Genomic DNA, 18,328 nt, shown 5'->3' with positions numbered 1-18,328 from the left:
AATAGGCAACAGAGAAAAGTAGATAATTGTTTTCATTAATATGTAAGCTGATGTTGTTGTTATCATTGAAAGCTGTAGCCATTTTAACAATCTTCCTAGTGGGATAAAGTAGTCAACAATTTGACTGATTTTTATTATTTACATATATAACACATTTTTTTTATATAGTTCACATTGATTCTTATAAGAATCAATTTTGAAAGCAATCAAATTTCACAGTATGATATAACTTTGATCTTTATATATATATATATATATATATATATATATATATATATATATATATATATATATATATAAACCTATAGAGGCGAAAATGCATGACTAATAAAAAGTATTTGCCAATGTCACAAAGACTATATAATAGATCCATGGATAAATATCACAAAAAATCATAGCAGTTCCCACTAATCACACAAAACAGGAAAGAATTCACAGAGATGACACAAAGATAGAGCTTTGTTAATCTATTATATAAAGGAAAGTTGTATTTTTCGTTTGCCTGTCTGTCCAGCTGATGTTTAGAAACTTTCAAAGACACACAAACTTTCCATATTTTGATTAAGTATGATTGTAATATTCATTCATTTTACTAACTGGAATCCGAAAAACTGCTCTTTCATGCATGAAAGTAAAGAAATAATTCTAGTTTTAAAGTTATTTCTTCATAATAAAAATTGAAAATTATATAAATTAAAAAAATAAAAAATAAGAATAAAAATGGTAACTCAGGGAATTAAACTTTGGTGTAAGAGTATACAGAGATCCTTATTCTTTCCTGGATAATGTCATTGCTTACTAATGAGCTAATATAAGAATCTACCTATTATTATCAATAAAAAGGAAAGATTTGTATCCTGTTTTATTTTTTCCTCAAACTAAATAAAAATATTGAAAATAATCTATGAAATAGTAAAAAACAAAACTCAATGAAACCATGTGCAGACATTTAGCAAAGATTATTATTATTACTGTTTTTATTGTGATTATTGTTGTTTTTATTATTATTATTGTTGTTATTTTCAATCATCATTTTGGAGGGTTTTTTAAAAAAAATATTTTTTGATCCATTGACCGCCTTTTGTATGAGAAGAAAGACAAAAAAAAAAAAACGTCCTTGGAAAATAAGAGGCCAATAGTGAAGTTTATATTTGAGATTAGAGTGTTACAAACCATGACTCGTGTCAAGAGGGGAAAAAATGTTTTGTATTTTTCTTTTTACATTCGATTATAGCGACCAATATGCTGGTGGCAGTTGGGACACGTATGGACGACATCTTTGGTGCTATCGATACAGAAAGGAATCAAACAGCAACCCATGAAAAAACTGAAAATAAAAATAAAAAAAATTAATAGTAAATAGTACAATTTTTTTCTGTTCTTCCTTAAAAAAGGAAGAACACAGAAAAAAAGTTTTAATCTAATTTTTTATCGTAATTCACTAGAAAATGTCTTACAGGGAACCAGATATTAAAGCTTACTCAAGCCTCTTTCATGAAAATAATTGTGGTTAAATTCGACATGCTGCTGTCAAATACTTGCTACACCAACATCCAAATCCAATATGTGCCACTCCAACATCCAACTCCAACACTTGCCACTCCAACATCCAACTCCAACACTTGCCACTCCAACATCCAACTCCAACACTTGCCACTCCAACATCCAACTCCAACACTTGCCACTCCAACATCCAACATCCAATACTTCCTACTCCAGCATCCAACATCCAATACTTCCTACTCCAACATCTAACTCAAAATTTGTTACTCCAACATCTAACTGAAAACTTAATGAATCTCTGAAAAATCTGGCTTTTTATTTACCTCAGACTCATCTTTGCATATCAGGTGGCAAGGTCGTAAGCATATAAAAAGAATTAACAGCCATTTTTTTTTCATTCTTTTTGTCTGCACTAGTCTCTACAAGCTGCTCGAAAACAGATTTGTAATAATTTTTAATCACAATAATGACAGAGCAAAGAAAGACTAACAATTGTCTCTTCTATGAGAAACATAAGAAACAGAAGAGATCATCCCAGAGTTTATTTTGAGTGGCACCTCTCCAGATGTGGTTCATGAAGCACTCAATAGTCAAAATAGTAGCCATTAGTTTATACTATTGTAGTCTGTCAGGACTGACTGATTTTTAAATGTTATCAATCAGATTACTAACACAAAATGACAAGTGTACATGCTCAACCTAAATGCTTATGAAAGCAATCAAATCAACGTAAAACATAGAGGAAATTCTCTCTCAGAAGTAACATGATTTTGTTGACTTTCATTAACTAAAAGGTTAAATTCTAACCTTCCATCCATCAATCACTTCTCAATTTAACTGATGTCTTTCATTATGAAACACTAAGCGTGTTGAGCAAATCATCAGAGAATTACAATGTTTAAAAACCTGTAATATTACAAGTCAAATGAAATAACAAAAATTGTTTATTGAAATTCTGAGATTTTAAGCTTATTGGATTATTTAAAAAGTAAAATACTATGTATTTTATTATGTACTTCCAAAGCACACCAGACTTAACTGATAAACCCACTTTTTTTTTTTTTTTTTTTTTTTTTTTACATAAGAGTCACCACTTATCAAGGCCTGGAGGTAAGACGCTGTAACTGCAATACAAATTAATATTATCATCATAACTTTTGTACCATTCAACAGACAAAGTGTAAAATAAACTGGTAATAATTTAAAAAAAAACTTTTTCAGTATACAAAAAAAATGAAAATGCAAGATTAAAATCGTTTTTACATTATCAATGCTTATAGCAACGTTCCAATGTAGTAGCCATTTTTGAAATGCAGACATGTGTTTAATAAATCTAATGGTTTGATTGTAATGTAATTTTCAATACTTATTCATGTTTGGATTTAAAATTCGGTTTTCACAAAATATATGAAAGTAAATATTTTTTGTACCTAACACCAACCCCAACTACCTCACAATATTTCATTTTACAAAATCTGAACAAAATATATGAAAATTGACAGAATTTTTTTATATATTATAAGGCTGAAAAATGCATAATATTTGTTATTTATGTTTAATCAACCGATTCTTTTGCCACTTACTGTAAATTCATAAAAAATATGAAAATGATTTCAATATTATGTTTCATAAAAATATTTCACATATATACTATAATCTGTTGAATTGCAAAAAAAAAAAGAAAACATTCTAAAAAATAATTAATTTTAAAAGATTAAAATTATTTAAATTCCATTCTTCTAAAATATTCAGTTTAAACATATTTTGAATAAAAATTTCCTAATTTCTTTAAATATCTTAATATATAAAAATGAATCTTGGCATCTGTAAAATAGTAAAATCCACAGAAATTTCAAAATGTAAAAGTATGATTGATGTGTTACAAGTGCCTATGATTTTTAATGACTTTTTAAGCCCTGAAATATGGAAACTCATAACAGATAACTTATTAATATGTTAGTCGCTTAGATTCTCATCTTTATTGCATAAGAAAATAAGTGGCCATAGTTGGCATGTGTCCACTGTAGGGAAGCAATGGCATGTGAACCTGGAACCCTTCAGATACAAGAATAATGTGATTATGCAAATTTAGGAGTCCGATGTGACAGAATAAAAGACGGATTTTTTGCTCAAAAGATGTCTTTGGTTTTTGGACGCCTCATCATTTGCATGCTATTTTGTTGTTCGTTTGAGAGAAAAAAAAAAGCACAAAATAATCTGGCTTGAGTATGTGTTTTCTTTTTAACTGGAAATAATTTACATGGCTGAAATAGGAATTGTCTAAATATATATCTTTCAGTCACATAAATTATAATCTTTCATTTACTTTTATAGATCACATTCTTTTGCTTTTCCTCAAAACTTTTTTGTTAAAGATTCATTCTTAAGGCTAGGATCAAAATGCAGTATATGTTCTGCACTAATCAGTGGAGAAGGAATCCTTTTTGATTGTGGTAATTATTAATTTTTTCGCATCCAGAACATTCTTATTTTTTGGGGGGAAACTGGATTCACCGCACATTAAGATGTGACTTTGTGCTTAATTCTACTCTTTTAGGGAGGCGAGTAAATAGGGACTCATTTCATGCTTTCAGATTTCTTCATTATTCAAAGAGTATACGGTAAAGCAAAAGAACTCACCCAAAGAAACAGAGGATGAGGCAGAGAATCCAGCTTAAAGTTCCACTCTCGTAGTGAATGGATGTCACAATATCAGCGTTACATTTCGGGCACCGCATTGGCAACTGAGTTTCATTGAAACTCATCACAACGGGGGGTTGTACGATCACGGTTGTCGTTGCTGATTAAAGAGAAAAAGAAAACGGCAAACAACCGATTTTTAGTTAGGATTCAATATTTAAATACAAAATCCACCAGATATGAAAGAAGCAAAGATGCTCTTTGAAAGAAAAAAAACCCCAAAAAACTGTTTCCTAAAAATGTAGAGTATTAATATGTAGGGATGACAAGAAAAACACACAAATTTTAAAAGGTTTTATGGATATAAAACCTTTAACAAATACAAGTTGATTTTTTTTCAATGTTTCTGAAAGGAATGAAAGTAGAGTTATCAGTTAGTTGTTCTAGCACTGGTTGAAGAAATGTGTCAGTATGAATTTGTATTTTCTACCACAAATTTGTGACATTTGGTGCTATGTGCCATCAGCTTACTCTACGGATCAAAGGCGGCTAACAACTGATTGATTTTCTTTGAACCTTCACTTCAAAGTGGTTCCAGGAAAATTCTTTGCTATATTTCTAAGTTTTTATGCTTGGTTAGCAGGGTTTCATAAAAATCCTCTGGTTGATACCAAAATATATAAATTAACTATTTTAATTTGAATATACAAAAAAAAAAAATTGTTCTTTTGCCATTCTAAGATGGAATATTGTTACCACATTTGGAGAGGAGCCAAGTGTACCTTTTCCTGCCTTGACAGGGTACCAAATCGGCTTTGAAATCTAGTGGGTAAGGACTCTTTCTGTCTCCCTACTTCATCTTTCTCACAAAAGAGGTATTACAAGTGTATATCCTCTTGTTATTTTCATGACAGGTGCTCGACTGAGCTTCAATCTATCCTTCCTGCAAAACATTTGCAACAAATACTCGTATACCTACAATTGTCAATAACTCTCTATCTCTGCTAAAAGTAAACAAAAATTCCATGAGCAAAGTTTCTTTTCTAGAACTGTTTGTAGAAGATGATAGTGCAAGGCTGCTTCTCAGCTGACTATAACATGATAGTCAGCAAGTCTAATGTAAGTGGGTTCTTACTGAGCCATCCTCTTAAATAATTAAATTCTACCCAAGTTTCAACATTACTGATCATCATGGTGTTATCTTAAAGCCTACCTGACCCTTATTATTACCGATCATATAATGTTAACTTTATAATAAACTTTAATCTTATTAGGTTGACAAGAATGTTCTTGCGGAATTTTTAATTTTGATTTCAATTTATGTATTTTCAAATAAGTTTTTGTTATAATACCTTTACTTTATATGTCACTTTAAAGAGCGTTTTTCGTTCTATCTAATCGTTCAAACTACAATCGTTTTTAAACAATTATGTCTTCTTTTCAGAATGTTAAATACAAGATAGAAAAAAGCAAATTTGTACAATTTTCTTATTTCAATTCAAGCTAGGCAGAAAAAGCTTGTGATATCAATGAAGCATTTGGCCCAGAAACTACTACTGAATGCACAGCATATTGGTGGTTTTAGAAATATCATGGCGGCGATGAGAGTCTTGAAAATGATGAGTATAGTAATTTTTTTTTTTTTTTTTTTTTTTTATTACATTTTCACCCCAAACAAGGCAAATTGCCACTTTGGTGTAGGGGGCTACTATCAGGGGCAACAACTACTGGGGTACTATGTAGGGATTTGGGCAGCAAGGTGTCGGTTCACGTTACACTTGAACTTCTGCACGTCAGTACTGTTGGGGAAGCAGGGACCTGGAATGGAATTCCAGAGTCTTGCGGTTCTGGGGAAGAAACTATTGGAGTAAAAAGATCTTTTACATCTAGGGATCTCTACAGTGTGGGGGTGGGATCTAGTAGCCTGTCAGGTTTGTCGAGGGTGCTCGCGTCGTGGGGGCACAAGTGATTGCAGTTCGTCAGAGCATTCACCACTAAAATACTTGTAGAAAAGGCAGAGGGATGCAACATTTTGTCGATGGGACAGAGGCTGAAGCTTAGATGCCAGTTCAGGGCCTATCAGGTTTGCGACTCTCTTTTGAACCTTGTCAAGGAGCGAGAGACTAGTAGCAGATGCACCAGCCCAGATGTGGCAGCAATACTCCATACATGGGCGAATGGTGGCCTTATAGAGGTACAGGATACTTTCGGGTGTTAGTAGTTTTCTAGCACGGTAGAGAGAGCCTACCTTTCTTGCAGCGGCCCTGGCAATGCCTTCAATGTAATTGTTCCAACTCATGTTTCCTGTGAACGTTAGGCCAAGGAGTTTGAAAGATGGACTCTCAGATAAAGAGTCGTTGGCTATTGCTATGGGTGGTAGAGAGGGTTTCTTGTAATTATTGAATGAAACTAGTTTAGTCTTGGCAGCATTGAACGCGACCAACCACTTTTGTCCCCATTCCACTACAGATTGGAGGTCTTCCTCTAGTGTTTCTGCCATTTCTTTAGAAATGTGTTCATTCGTCTTCCTGTCATGTCTGCCATAGAGTGTTGTGTCATCAGCATATATACCCATCTCAGAGGCAATGTTGTCGGGGAGGTCATTTATGAATATCAGGAACAATAGAGGTCCAAGGATAGAACCCTGGGGCACTCCCGCATTTATATCATATTGTTTAGATGTGCGACCGTCGAGGACTACCTGGATTTTTCTCTTATCTAAGAAGGATTTAATTGGCCATCGAATGTTGAAACAAGCAATTTAGAGCCTTAGTCGAAGTCAATTCGTGCACAGCTGTTTGAGAACTTGTTTTTGAATTAGATGTAACTCATACAATGATTTTCAACCACTTGAGAGATTGGAAAGACAAAAAAACTTGATAAATGGTTGCCTCATGAATTGAACGACAACCAAAAAAATTGTTGTTATGAAGTGCCATCTTCCTTTCAACAAGAACAGCCCGGGTTGTGACTTGTGATGAAAAGTAGGTTCTTTACAAAAATCAGCAATGCTCAGCTCAGTGGTTAAACGCTGATGAAGCTCTACGACACTTCCCAAAGTCAAAGTTGCATCAAAAGAAGGTCATTTTTTTTTTTTTTTTTTTTTTTTTTACACAGTAGTCACCACTTATCAAGGTCCGGAAGCCACTCAGGGATAAGGGTTATTGCAAGTACATTACGCTAGTGTGGAGATTTGAGGAAGTGTTTACTTAAGGGGGTGGTTCATTAGGAATTTGTTAACGTTGGACTTGAACACATCCAAGTTGTAGTCAGGTGGGAAGCAGGCAGACGGAAAAGAGTTCCACAGGCTGACTGTCTGCAACTGGTCTGATCCATTAGTTTTTTTAATGCAGGCGAAACCATTACGGCAGAGAATTATTGTCAACAAATGGATGAAATGCATCAGAAATTTCGACAATAACACACAGCATTAGTCAACAGAAAAGACCCAATTCTCCTCTACCGCAATGCCCAACCACATATTGCTAAACCGACTCTACAGAAGTTGAACGAATGGGGTTATGAAACTGCCTCATCCACCATACTTTCCAGACCTCTTACCTACTGACTATCACCTTTTCAAGCTTCTTGGCAACTTTCTGCGTGAGAAAGGCTTCAAAAACCTAAGTGATATCTAAAACACCTTCAGCAACTTTATCGCCACCAGAACATAAGATTTTTTACGTTACTGGCATAAATACACTTGTTTTCCATTGGCAAAAGTGTGTTGATTCTTATGGTGCTTATTTCGATCAATAAATTTTTGTTTGAGCCGAAATATGTTCATCTGAATTTAAAAGTTAAAAAACGCAAAAACTTTCTTGTCAGTTTGATACTTTCTGAACAGACTTTAAGTACAAGACTTCTGCGACTGATATTATGTGCCAAAAATAAACTTATAAAAAGTTTTATTTCTCTATAATAAGGACATCATACTCATTAATATCTATAATCAAAACTTTGAATCAAAACTTGTGGGTGGCAACCTCAATTTCACCAAGACATAAAACTTTTGTATTTAGCCATTTGAAGTAATTCGAGCCCCTAAACCCAACTGCTAATATTTAAAGTTTTCTGAAATGAAAAAAAAAACAAACTATAATATAATACTTTTCTTCATATATTTGATGTAGAATGGTTACCCACAAGGACCAGTGGTAAAACACATAAGTGCTAAGAAATAATTTTCAGTATGGGCAATACTAAGAATACAATTATGAATTACTGACGTTATAGCTGATGAAACAAGAACAAGCTACTCCCATGAATCGGAATTCTGTACAGATTCCTGAGTTTTACAAAACACCCCTTAAGAAGGTCAGAGGTTACATCAGCTGAAACGTAAGAATAGCATCAAAGATGAGAAGATTGAATAGTGAGAGTTGCCTTTCTTGCTTTGAAAGAGTACAAAATAGACTTTACAATCAAGTGTGGTTTTCTCTACAATCCCTTTCTCAAAAAAGACATTGTTAGTCTTTCTCTACTCTATCATAAAAGATGCTCAACTAAACTTCAACCTCTAATTCTCCTTGTAAAATATTTACAACAAGAACTGCTCTTACTATTCACAATCAAATAGAAGTTTACTTCTGTGTGACTATCACAAGGCGAAATTTTCATGAACAGAATTTCTTTCGAAGAACTTTACTTTCCACCTATAGAACACTTCACCACAAGACTGGTTCCCTAAAAACGAAAATACGGCTGCCTTCAAATCCAGTATCAACAAATGCATGTCTTAAACTATCTCCAATAATTAATCCAACTTTGTTCTATTAATCATTTTCAATCCTCTCATAATATTCTGGGTCATTAACCCAGATTCTCTAGTAGCTCTTGGTCTTTGTAAATGAAGACTCATTAATAAAAAATACTATATAAAAGTATCTTGTTTAATTTGGTAAAGATTTCTAAATAGCACCATCTACTGCAACTCTCATTTGTCTTGCAGAATACAACTGCATAAAATTTTTAAAAATGTAAAACATGCATAAAAAATTAAAAAAAAATTTTTTTTTTGCTGGAATTGGATTTTGAAAACCCATGACCACAGATGCCTGAAACAAATTAGAGATTCAGTTAATTTTATTACATTTATAAAAAAATAAATATGACACATACAGGTAGGTACTTGTCATAATGTATGAAAGCAGGTCAAAAATGTTTAACTATCCACAGACAAAGGGTGAAAAGCAAATAAACAATGCTAGGAAAAATATACTACGAGTAATACACAAAGAAAATCTTGCTTTAACTCTTAACGTCCTATATCGCTCAAAATCTCATTGAAATTATGTTTTACATTTCCAATCCACCCGACAAAGCATAACATTAAAACCCTTTGTTTAAATCTATTTTTATATACATTTAAAAGTTCCTAATGGAAATGCAATAACTCTTACTACTCGTTGGGAGACCTACATTGTTTTCAACCATGCATTGTTTTCAAACATACATTGTTTTCAAAACGCTTAGACAACTTTTTCATTTGTGTTATTTTGCTTGCATGTATGTATGTATGTATGTGTATATATATATATATATATATATATATATAATAGAAAGTTCACTGTTTATAGAAAACACTGTTGAATACAAATGAGTGTAGAATCTATCTCAATAAATAAACATATTCATATATTAAAATTAAATTCGATATTTCAATTTGTAACAGAATCTTCATCAAAAAAATCCAGTTTTTAAAATTAAAAAAAAATTTTTTACATGCCATAGCGATGGTAAGGTTTGTCACATATTCATTTAGATGTTGGCAAAGTATAAGGTTTAGATGAGCGCATATGTGTTAAATAATAGAAAGTCTACTGTTTATATTATTTACCACATGCATTCTCGACCAGCGCCTAATACTGTATCAGACATCTAAACCTTATATTTCACCTACATCTGAAGGAAGGCATGCCAAGCCTTATCATTGTTAGGCATGTAAAAAAAAAAAAAAAAAAAAAAAAAACTGGATTTTCCTGATGAAGATTGTGTTATGAATCAAAATATCAAATTTAATTTTTAATAAATATTTTTCATTTATTGAAAGAGATTCTGCACTCATTTGGTCTTCAAACCATTAACTATATATCTTCCAAAATATTGCTTTTGATGAAAAGCCAAATAATTTGACAATATTAATGTTAGTGCAAATGAGAACATCATATTAAAGAACAGTATCTTTCCAGTTGATATTGTCAAGTTTCGTAACAATCTGTCCAACAGTAAAGAATATAAGAAACATTTAAATGAAAGAATTTTTCGGCTATTTTGTTTTTTGGGTAATTCTTCACAGGACTGAGGCACAGAACTTAAAAAGTTTTTAACAGGATGTTAAGAGTTGACACAATTTCTAATATGTTTCTAAGATCAAAGAGGAGATAATCACAATCATCTCAAAGCATTCGAGACTAAACATCTAAAGTGTTTCTATACAATAATACCGCCATCAGAAAAAACATATTTTTTGATAGTCCAATTTTTGCTGCAAGTTGTTCAATAGTCATAAACTCTTAAAATCTATATGTAAGTGAAACCTGCCCAGTGATGATTGAAGATATGTGTTTTATAGAGAAATGATATGAGAATGATATTATGTATGTGTAGTGTGGACCTTAAAGACAGATTAAGATCTGATTACCTCAAAGGAAGATCAAATTTGAGCAGTATAGAAAGATGCATAAAGGAGACTTCATTGGTTTGGTCACATTGAGAAAACAGATGAGAATTCTTGGTCATGTAGATATAGAACAGTTGTAGTGGAAATGCCATTTGACAGGGAAAAGCCAAGGAAAACATGTGAAGAAGTGAAAAGGATGGATTTGAGAGAAGAAACAAAGATAAAGATATGATTAGAGGTAGGTTAGTTTGAAACTGAATTTTTAAAAGCTGTCCAACATATGCCAATATGTGAGACGGATGTTAAACTGAATATGATGTTGATTTCAAATTGTATTAATCACATAATATCATATTCACATTTCCTTAAAAAATTTGAAACAAAGATTTTTTAGCCTGTGATATGGCATTGTAGTGACACATAGGCCCAAACAATCATCCATTGTGAGACACAAACTGACCCTGCTACCTCAACTATTCTACATCTACTAACCCATGAACTCTCATCCCTTCTTTGAATATGATTGTGACCAAACAAAGTCTCCTGCTCTGCACACATCTCTCGATACTGCTCAGATTTAATATTCTGAGATCAATTGGGAAACTTGTATAATTACATGAAAAGAAGAATGTAATGAACAAAATTTTGATTAAAATATAAAATTTGTTATCAAAATACACTGAGATTCCAAAAGTTTATGACTACTTAAGTACCTCGATCAAAAATGAGATAAAAATTGGAAAAATGAGATGATTTTTTTTTTTTGCATATACTTAAATTATATTTAAACAACATATCTAAAAATCTAAGAACATTCTAGACTAAACATTACAGTCTAATACGAGATAAATCATGAAATGGAGAGAGGAAGAAAAGGATTATGTGAACTAAATTGATTTAAAAGGTACTGGAATCACAAAATGATAGGATCAAACATAAGGATGCAAGATATAAAATGAAAAATAAAAAAAAGGAGTGGGTTAGAAAGAGCAAAGTAGAAGGTTACCTGGAAGAGGAGGAGGAGGTCCGTACATTCCTGGTAAAAAACCATCAAAATTGGATCAATAAAAAAGATGATAAATTGACTTAAAAGTGGATTTATGTTTCGAAATGTCTGAGAGATTAATAATCTACTTCCAACGTTTTGGCTGATGTAACCTCCGACTTTCTTCAGATTCATCTTTTCAAATTTAGGAACATTCTAGTCAATCATAAAAATCTATACAGAACTTTGAACTTTAATCCATGAGGTATATCATATTTATACAGGCCATAATAACCAACACTTCTATCTGGTTATGGCTGACGGAATAAGAACAAGCTATCTCCATGGATTAAATAAAAGGATTCCAGGTCCAATTAGAAAAGATGCACCTGAAGCAAGTTGGAAGTTACATCAATGTTGGCAATATAATCATCAAGACAGGAATAGTAGTCTGAAGAATCTAAATACAAAAACAGATTTTTTTTATTTGACCTTTATTTAAATGAGAAAAGCAATAATATTGCTAACCTTTTCTCAATTTCTAAATATATTTTTAAAATCTATATAAATGTGAATTTTTTATTATTATTATGGTAGTGGAGTTAAGAATGATTCTAAAAATACAAATATCAACATCTTTTTTTATATTGAGAGCATCTATAGACATGTTGTGTTGGGCACACACACAAACACACATGCCATCCACAGACTGTTTTGCTGTATCACAACAATTTAGAGCAGTTACACTAGCACCCATCAAAGGTTTATTTCTAATAAATAAAGAATTCTCATCAGCACATAAAAAATTCAGTGTATACTTAATTTATCATCAAAGAATAATTTGAAACTAATCAGCCATTATTTAATTAATTGGAATTCTTTTTTAAGGTGAGTAATGAGTAACGAGTGATTTTGTATCATTTATCCATTTATTTATTGCGGATTATTATCCTCATCTTCTAGTCGTTATTTCATGATGTTTCAGCCAACTATTCCTCTGACCATCGTCAAGTGATTAACCATGACGGGATCGGAATATTGAATCTTCTCACTGTATCCTCAGCAATTGCTGCCTTCCATAGTTGTTGTCGTCTCACCACATTTTTGCCCAACAAAGCAGCATTCCTATCTCATCGTGGTTAACCACCTGATAAAGGCCAGAGGAATAATTGGCTGAAACGTCGTGAAACAACAACTAGAAGATGAGGAGAATAGTCCGCAATAAATAAATAAAAATTACTCATCTTAAAAAAGAATTCCAATTAATCAAATAATATACCATTCAGTACGGACCTGACCATGGAAGATCAGATAATAAATACACATGGATTTATAAGACCAAAAAAAAGCCCGTGGCAGTGGATAGAGATGTTGAATCTCTACAGTTCCAGGTGAGCATTGTCTGAAGATAGTGGTTCCAATCCCACCCAAAGCCAGCCAGAGGCTTAGTTGGCCAAAACATGGTGAGACTACAACAACTATGGAAGGCAGTAATTACTGAAGATAAATAGATAAATAATCTGCCATTTTTCTTAACTAAAGGAATGTTTTATAATAATTTCTGATATCTTCATATGCTTATAAGAATATATATTAAATTTTTATAAATATATATTTTAAGATGCTGATGAAGAAATTTTTTTTTATCCATTGAAATTTTACTAAAATCTAATTTTAATAACGATGATGCTAGTGTTACAGTTGATCATTACTTTATTTGATTGAAAAGTGATCTCATATATTTTTTTACGCATTCTATTTCAGACCGTGGTCTTCAGTAATGCCCTATATTTTAGTTACTTATTTGAAAATTTAACAGAAAAGAAATTATAACACTACCTAAAAATAGCCCAAACACAGAATTTGTACAAAGACAAAATTTCGCAGGACTACCACAGTTATGTTAACGCTCACATTTTATTTCAGAATTGATATTTAAGAAAGTAAAATTATTTGAATAATATAAATATATGAGGTTCAGAGATGGGAACGGGAGTTTCTTGGTTTCCTAAATTATTTTCTTGGGACACATTAGCCCAATATATCTGATGAAGAGAGAGTCGGCTATATATATTCTGATGAAAAGGGGAATCATTCGTAACAATCTACTTTGACTTCTTCAGAAACATGTGTAAATGTCATTTGGTTCAGAAACGGTCATTAAATCATAGAATGGCATAACCTTTATTTAATACTTATATATAAAGGAAAAAGGGGTGGGTGGAACGGCAATATAAAGATATATACTAATGCATATAAATTTAATCGTTCATTCAACAGGGAGAATAACTTATATATGCTCTTTTTACCCAAGTATTTCAAAGCCTATTGCTTCTCATCAAAAGAGGAAAGAAGGTGCTAGGTAACATATTAGAAATGTGATGTCTAACGATAACTACATTAGGAACGAAATACTGGGGTATGAGAGGAAAAGGATAAAACATTGTAAATGTGGAGGGAGGAAAATAGAACTACAATGATTAACGTGATCTAGGATGAAATTGTGAATAATGGGGTTGGGGGTTTACGCTGTCAGGTGGTATGAGTTCAATACGCATGTTATCTATGGAAATGTACATTTAATATTGAGAAACAATAGGGAAAGGAGATGATATGAGGTAAAGGTAGAAGCTCTTATAAACATAAGGAATTAGGGGGGTTGATTATTAAAGCATGAGGCTTCCAAATACCTAGGTATAAAGAGCATATATATATATATCCTGCATCCCTAATTGATGTATTCTCCTTATTGAATCAACGATTAAATTTACATACATTAGTATATATCTTTATATTTTCTTTTTTCTTTTCCTTTTTTCCTTCTATATATAAGATCCACCTCAAGTATTGATTTTTGTATTATCCCGATAAATTTCCTTTTAAAGAATTTCTCTAGTTCTTTTTGACTCCTCGATATTATATATATATATATATATATATATATATATATATATATAGTAAGTTATGGAAATATATTTGGCAATTTAAGCTACACAGAATAGTCCGCGTTTCATCCTATAATATATATATATATATATATTATATTATAGTTCACCGTTTTCAAAAACTCTGTTCAAACATTGAAGACTTAACGGAAAGGTTCCTAAAAAGGTTCCTGAAAATATTCACAGTGAAAATCCGAACAAAAATAAATTGGTATTTACCTAGCTTCCAAAATCGTCCAATAAATTGAGCGCAAAATAACCAATTACACGTTTATTTGTTTATTCATTATCATTATTCTTTCTTTATTTTTCCACCCACTAGTGTGCTTACGATTGTCCATCTATTGACTACATACATATACACACACAGTATTTCCAGAACTGGTTTAACAATACTTATAAGTATATTTTATTAATAAGAGTTATATTTTCAAATAGGAAATAAAATATTACTCCAAACTATAGGTATTTTGATGGGTTTGGATCCTGCATCCTTTTGGGATAACCTTTATCAACACAGACTTGAATATATGTACATATCATTATTAATAAAAAATTAGATCTAGAATTTATAGTTATTATGTCTGCAGGCAATTTATTGACGACCTTAATGATAACAAGGAGCTTGAAAATACGAAGCACTTGAATATCCGAAGGCATTAAAATTAAATTGTGAACACACAGGCACACAAGATACATGTCTTGACTTGGATATAAAAATTGAGGATGGAATATTTATATATAAAATATTTGATAAAAGAAACTCTTTCGCTTTTCATATTGTATATCGCATAAAAATAGTACTTGCTCTGTGTATATATATTACAGGAACATTATGTCAGTTTCTGAGAATCGCTTGCATTACATGAAGATAAATAGATTTTATACTTCCGGTTTTCTCCTTTAGTAATAAGAATGATTAAACAAGATGGCGATAAAATAAAATATTTAGATAATTAAATAACCCACCATCTTCATGCTTTTAAGTCATTAAAGTATATTGATCGAACAAATCCAAAACTATATAAGAAATTCGGCATAAAATGTATATAATAATACATATAGTGTAATATATATATTATTTTCAAAAATTGAAATATATATATATACACATAAATTTCAATTTTAATATATTTCAAATGAAACTATAACAAATCTAAAAATGATATGAAGGAAATAATAATGTAAATACAGTAGAACCCCGGATACAGCATTAATCCGTTTCAGGGTTGGGATCATAAGGTTAAATTGCCGTATGGCTTGGCCTAAGCAAAATTTTATACAGTACGTATTAAAAATTAGTAACAAAATACACTACAGTATATAATACCCATATATATAATCAAATAATATTATGAATAACAACCTCAGATGGGGAAAATACTGTAACCAGGGGCCAGAAAACATTGTCTTCCACATCGTAATCTGAAATAAAAATGTATCCTGGGGTTCTATTGTACATAAAAATATAAATAACGAGAGGAGGGATGATAGTAATATAATAAAAAATATAGTAGTTTTGTAAATAACAACATAGGTAAGAAGAATATTTTTAATAACAAAAATAGGTTAGTAAAAAAAGAATTAATCTGGTGCAAAAACTAAATCAGTTATTTGAAACGTTTTTGTCCTTGTTTTTTTAAGGGAAGTGGTGGGTGATCAACATTGCTGAGAAAGCATGAGATGAAATAGTTTTGTTTTTAAATCCTCAAAACTGTTTCATGGTAAACAACTGATTATCCTTACAATAATATTAAAACTAGCATAAATTCTTGGAAGCAAAATAATGCAATGATTACAAAAGATTAATTGACTTGGAGTTTTCCAAAGAACTTGGAACTTAAAGTTTTTTTTTTCATATAGTTTTAAAGATTGAAAAACTCCCAAGATGTATATATATTATATACTAGCAGGGTGTCCAGCATTACCTGGTCATAAAATACGCTTACATATGATATTTTGATTAATGAAGATTTCGTATTTATTATTATATTGTATTGGACCAAATATATAGTAATGATTTAAAAAGTTAAAAAAAATGACTTGCTGCAAGGCTAAAAATTAAAACATGAACCAATAGCTACTAGCTTATGCATGCATATTCGTAATGCCATCGTTCGACCTTCACCTGGCAAATTTCATTTTTTTTAATTTTCACACTTTTGTACCGATTTTCCCTAACTAAAAACCAAATATAACGTTTTGCATGGGTTCGAATACCCTATATATGAAGTTTTATGTTTGTAGACAAAAAACTGCAGGATGAGTTTGGGAGGCAAAATTTTTTAAACAAAAATGTATGTGCATACATAAATATATATGGAAAGAGTTTTGTGTTATTACAAACATTTTATGCAAATATTACACAATTATAAATAATGTAGAATATCTGCATGAAAATAATGACACATAATAGTTAACTAAAGATGATCATCCCATAAGAAAACCGAAAAAAAACTGATAGGGAATTAATTAAAATGAATGTTTCAAAGAATATGCAAATAAGCTAGATCTTTTGCTAGTGACTGAAATTCTATGACCCATATTTAAGAAAATTGTATTTTTTTTTTAAATAAATAGAAAAAAGGATTTTTAATATGAATATCAATACACAAAAAAAACAAATTTATAGGAGTATAGAATATATATATATATATATATATATATATATATATATATATATATATATATAGCAAATTATAGTGATTCAATGAAATTAAAAAAAACTTCATTCAAATCAAGGATTTTTTATTATTCCAAGTAAGACAAAGAATACTTTCGAAATTTTATCTCCTTATCCTATAGGGTTTTGATGCCTACCATCTCTTCAGAGGCCCATGAAGAAGAATTACTCCAGAAATATGCCCACCTTGGATTTCTACTCTATAATGTAGATTACCCAATATACAGCTTGGATCTCATTACCTCACTGCTTTAAAGGACAGTTACCTTGGATTTTACTGCGCAATTTGGAACCAAACCTTTATATCCTTTCTTCAATTTCCCCTGCTATGTGACTTCTATTTTAATCAATTTTTGATTATGATTTTCCATGTCTAACTGACTTTAGCAAATAGGGTGAATACCATTATATCTATTTGCTAATATTTTCTCCTCTGAAGAGATGGTAGGCATTGAAACCCTATAGGATAAGGAGATAAAATTTCGAAAGTATTCTTTATCTTACTTGGAATAATAAAAAATTCTTGATTTGAATAAATCCATATTTTGACCAGCCCAATGTTTGCTTTTGGTCTGACCTATAAATGATTTGCGTCATAGATCCAGATCATTACAATTCCCGGATTCCATTTTTGTCGGCTCGGACAGGAGTTCATCTGCACCTTGCTCCATAAAACGGCCTGACCTATAAACGATTTGCATCATAGATCCAGGTTATTACAATTCCCGGACTCCATTTTTGTCAGCCTGGACACGAGTTCATTTTCGTTTGCCTCTTCATAACATTTAATACAAATATCAATACACAAAAAAAAACAAATTTATAGGAGTATGTATATATATATATATATATATATATATATATATATACACTACTGACCATACAAGAAATGTTTATCACAAAAAGTCATAAATATGGATAAAAGTAAGAATCACTTGATTATAAATAAT

The 18,328-nt window shown here is 31.2% G+C and overlaps 1 protein-coding gene across 22 annotated transcripts in view; it reads right to left on the bottom strand.

The window, feature by feature from the left end:
- Nucleotides 1-934: 934 nt before the first annotated feature.
- LOC145248052 (lipopolysaccharide-induced tumor necrosis factor-alpha factor homolog) overlaps nucleotides 935-18,328 on the bottom strand; it is a 202,466-nt gene continuing 185,072 nt past the window's right edge. For 9 of the 22 annotated variants that reach the window (XM_080109791.1, XM_080109796.1, XM_080109806.1 and 6 more), the window contains 2 exons: nucleotides 4,144-4,303; nucleotides 1,118-1,327 (listed from right to left, as the gene is read on the bottom strand). In XM_080109791.1, coding sequence (XP_079965917.1) covers nucleotides 1,219-1,327; nucleotides 4,144-4,303 — 269 coding nt within the window. In that variant the 3' untranslated portion in view covers nucleotides 1,118-1,218. Of the gene's footprint in view, nucleotides 1,328-4,143; nucleotides 4,304-11,771; nucleotides 11,802-18,328 lie in introns of all 22 variants that reach the window. The other 13 variants (XM_080109787.1, XM_080109789.1, XM_080109788.1 and 10 more) reach the window with 3 other exon arrangements.

The sequence above is a fragment of the Euprymna scolopes genome, chromosome 26 (genome assembly GCF_053919585.1).
Source record: "Euprymna scolopes isolate OS-2025 chromosome 26, ASM5391958v1, whole genome shotgun sequence".
Lineage (NCBI taxonomy): Eukaryota > Metazoa > Mollusca > Cephalopoda > Sepiida > Sepiolidae > Euprymna > Euprymna scolopes.
Note: the sequence above shows the minus strand (reverse complement) of the source record. Positions and strands in the feature narration are given on the sequence as shown.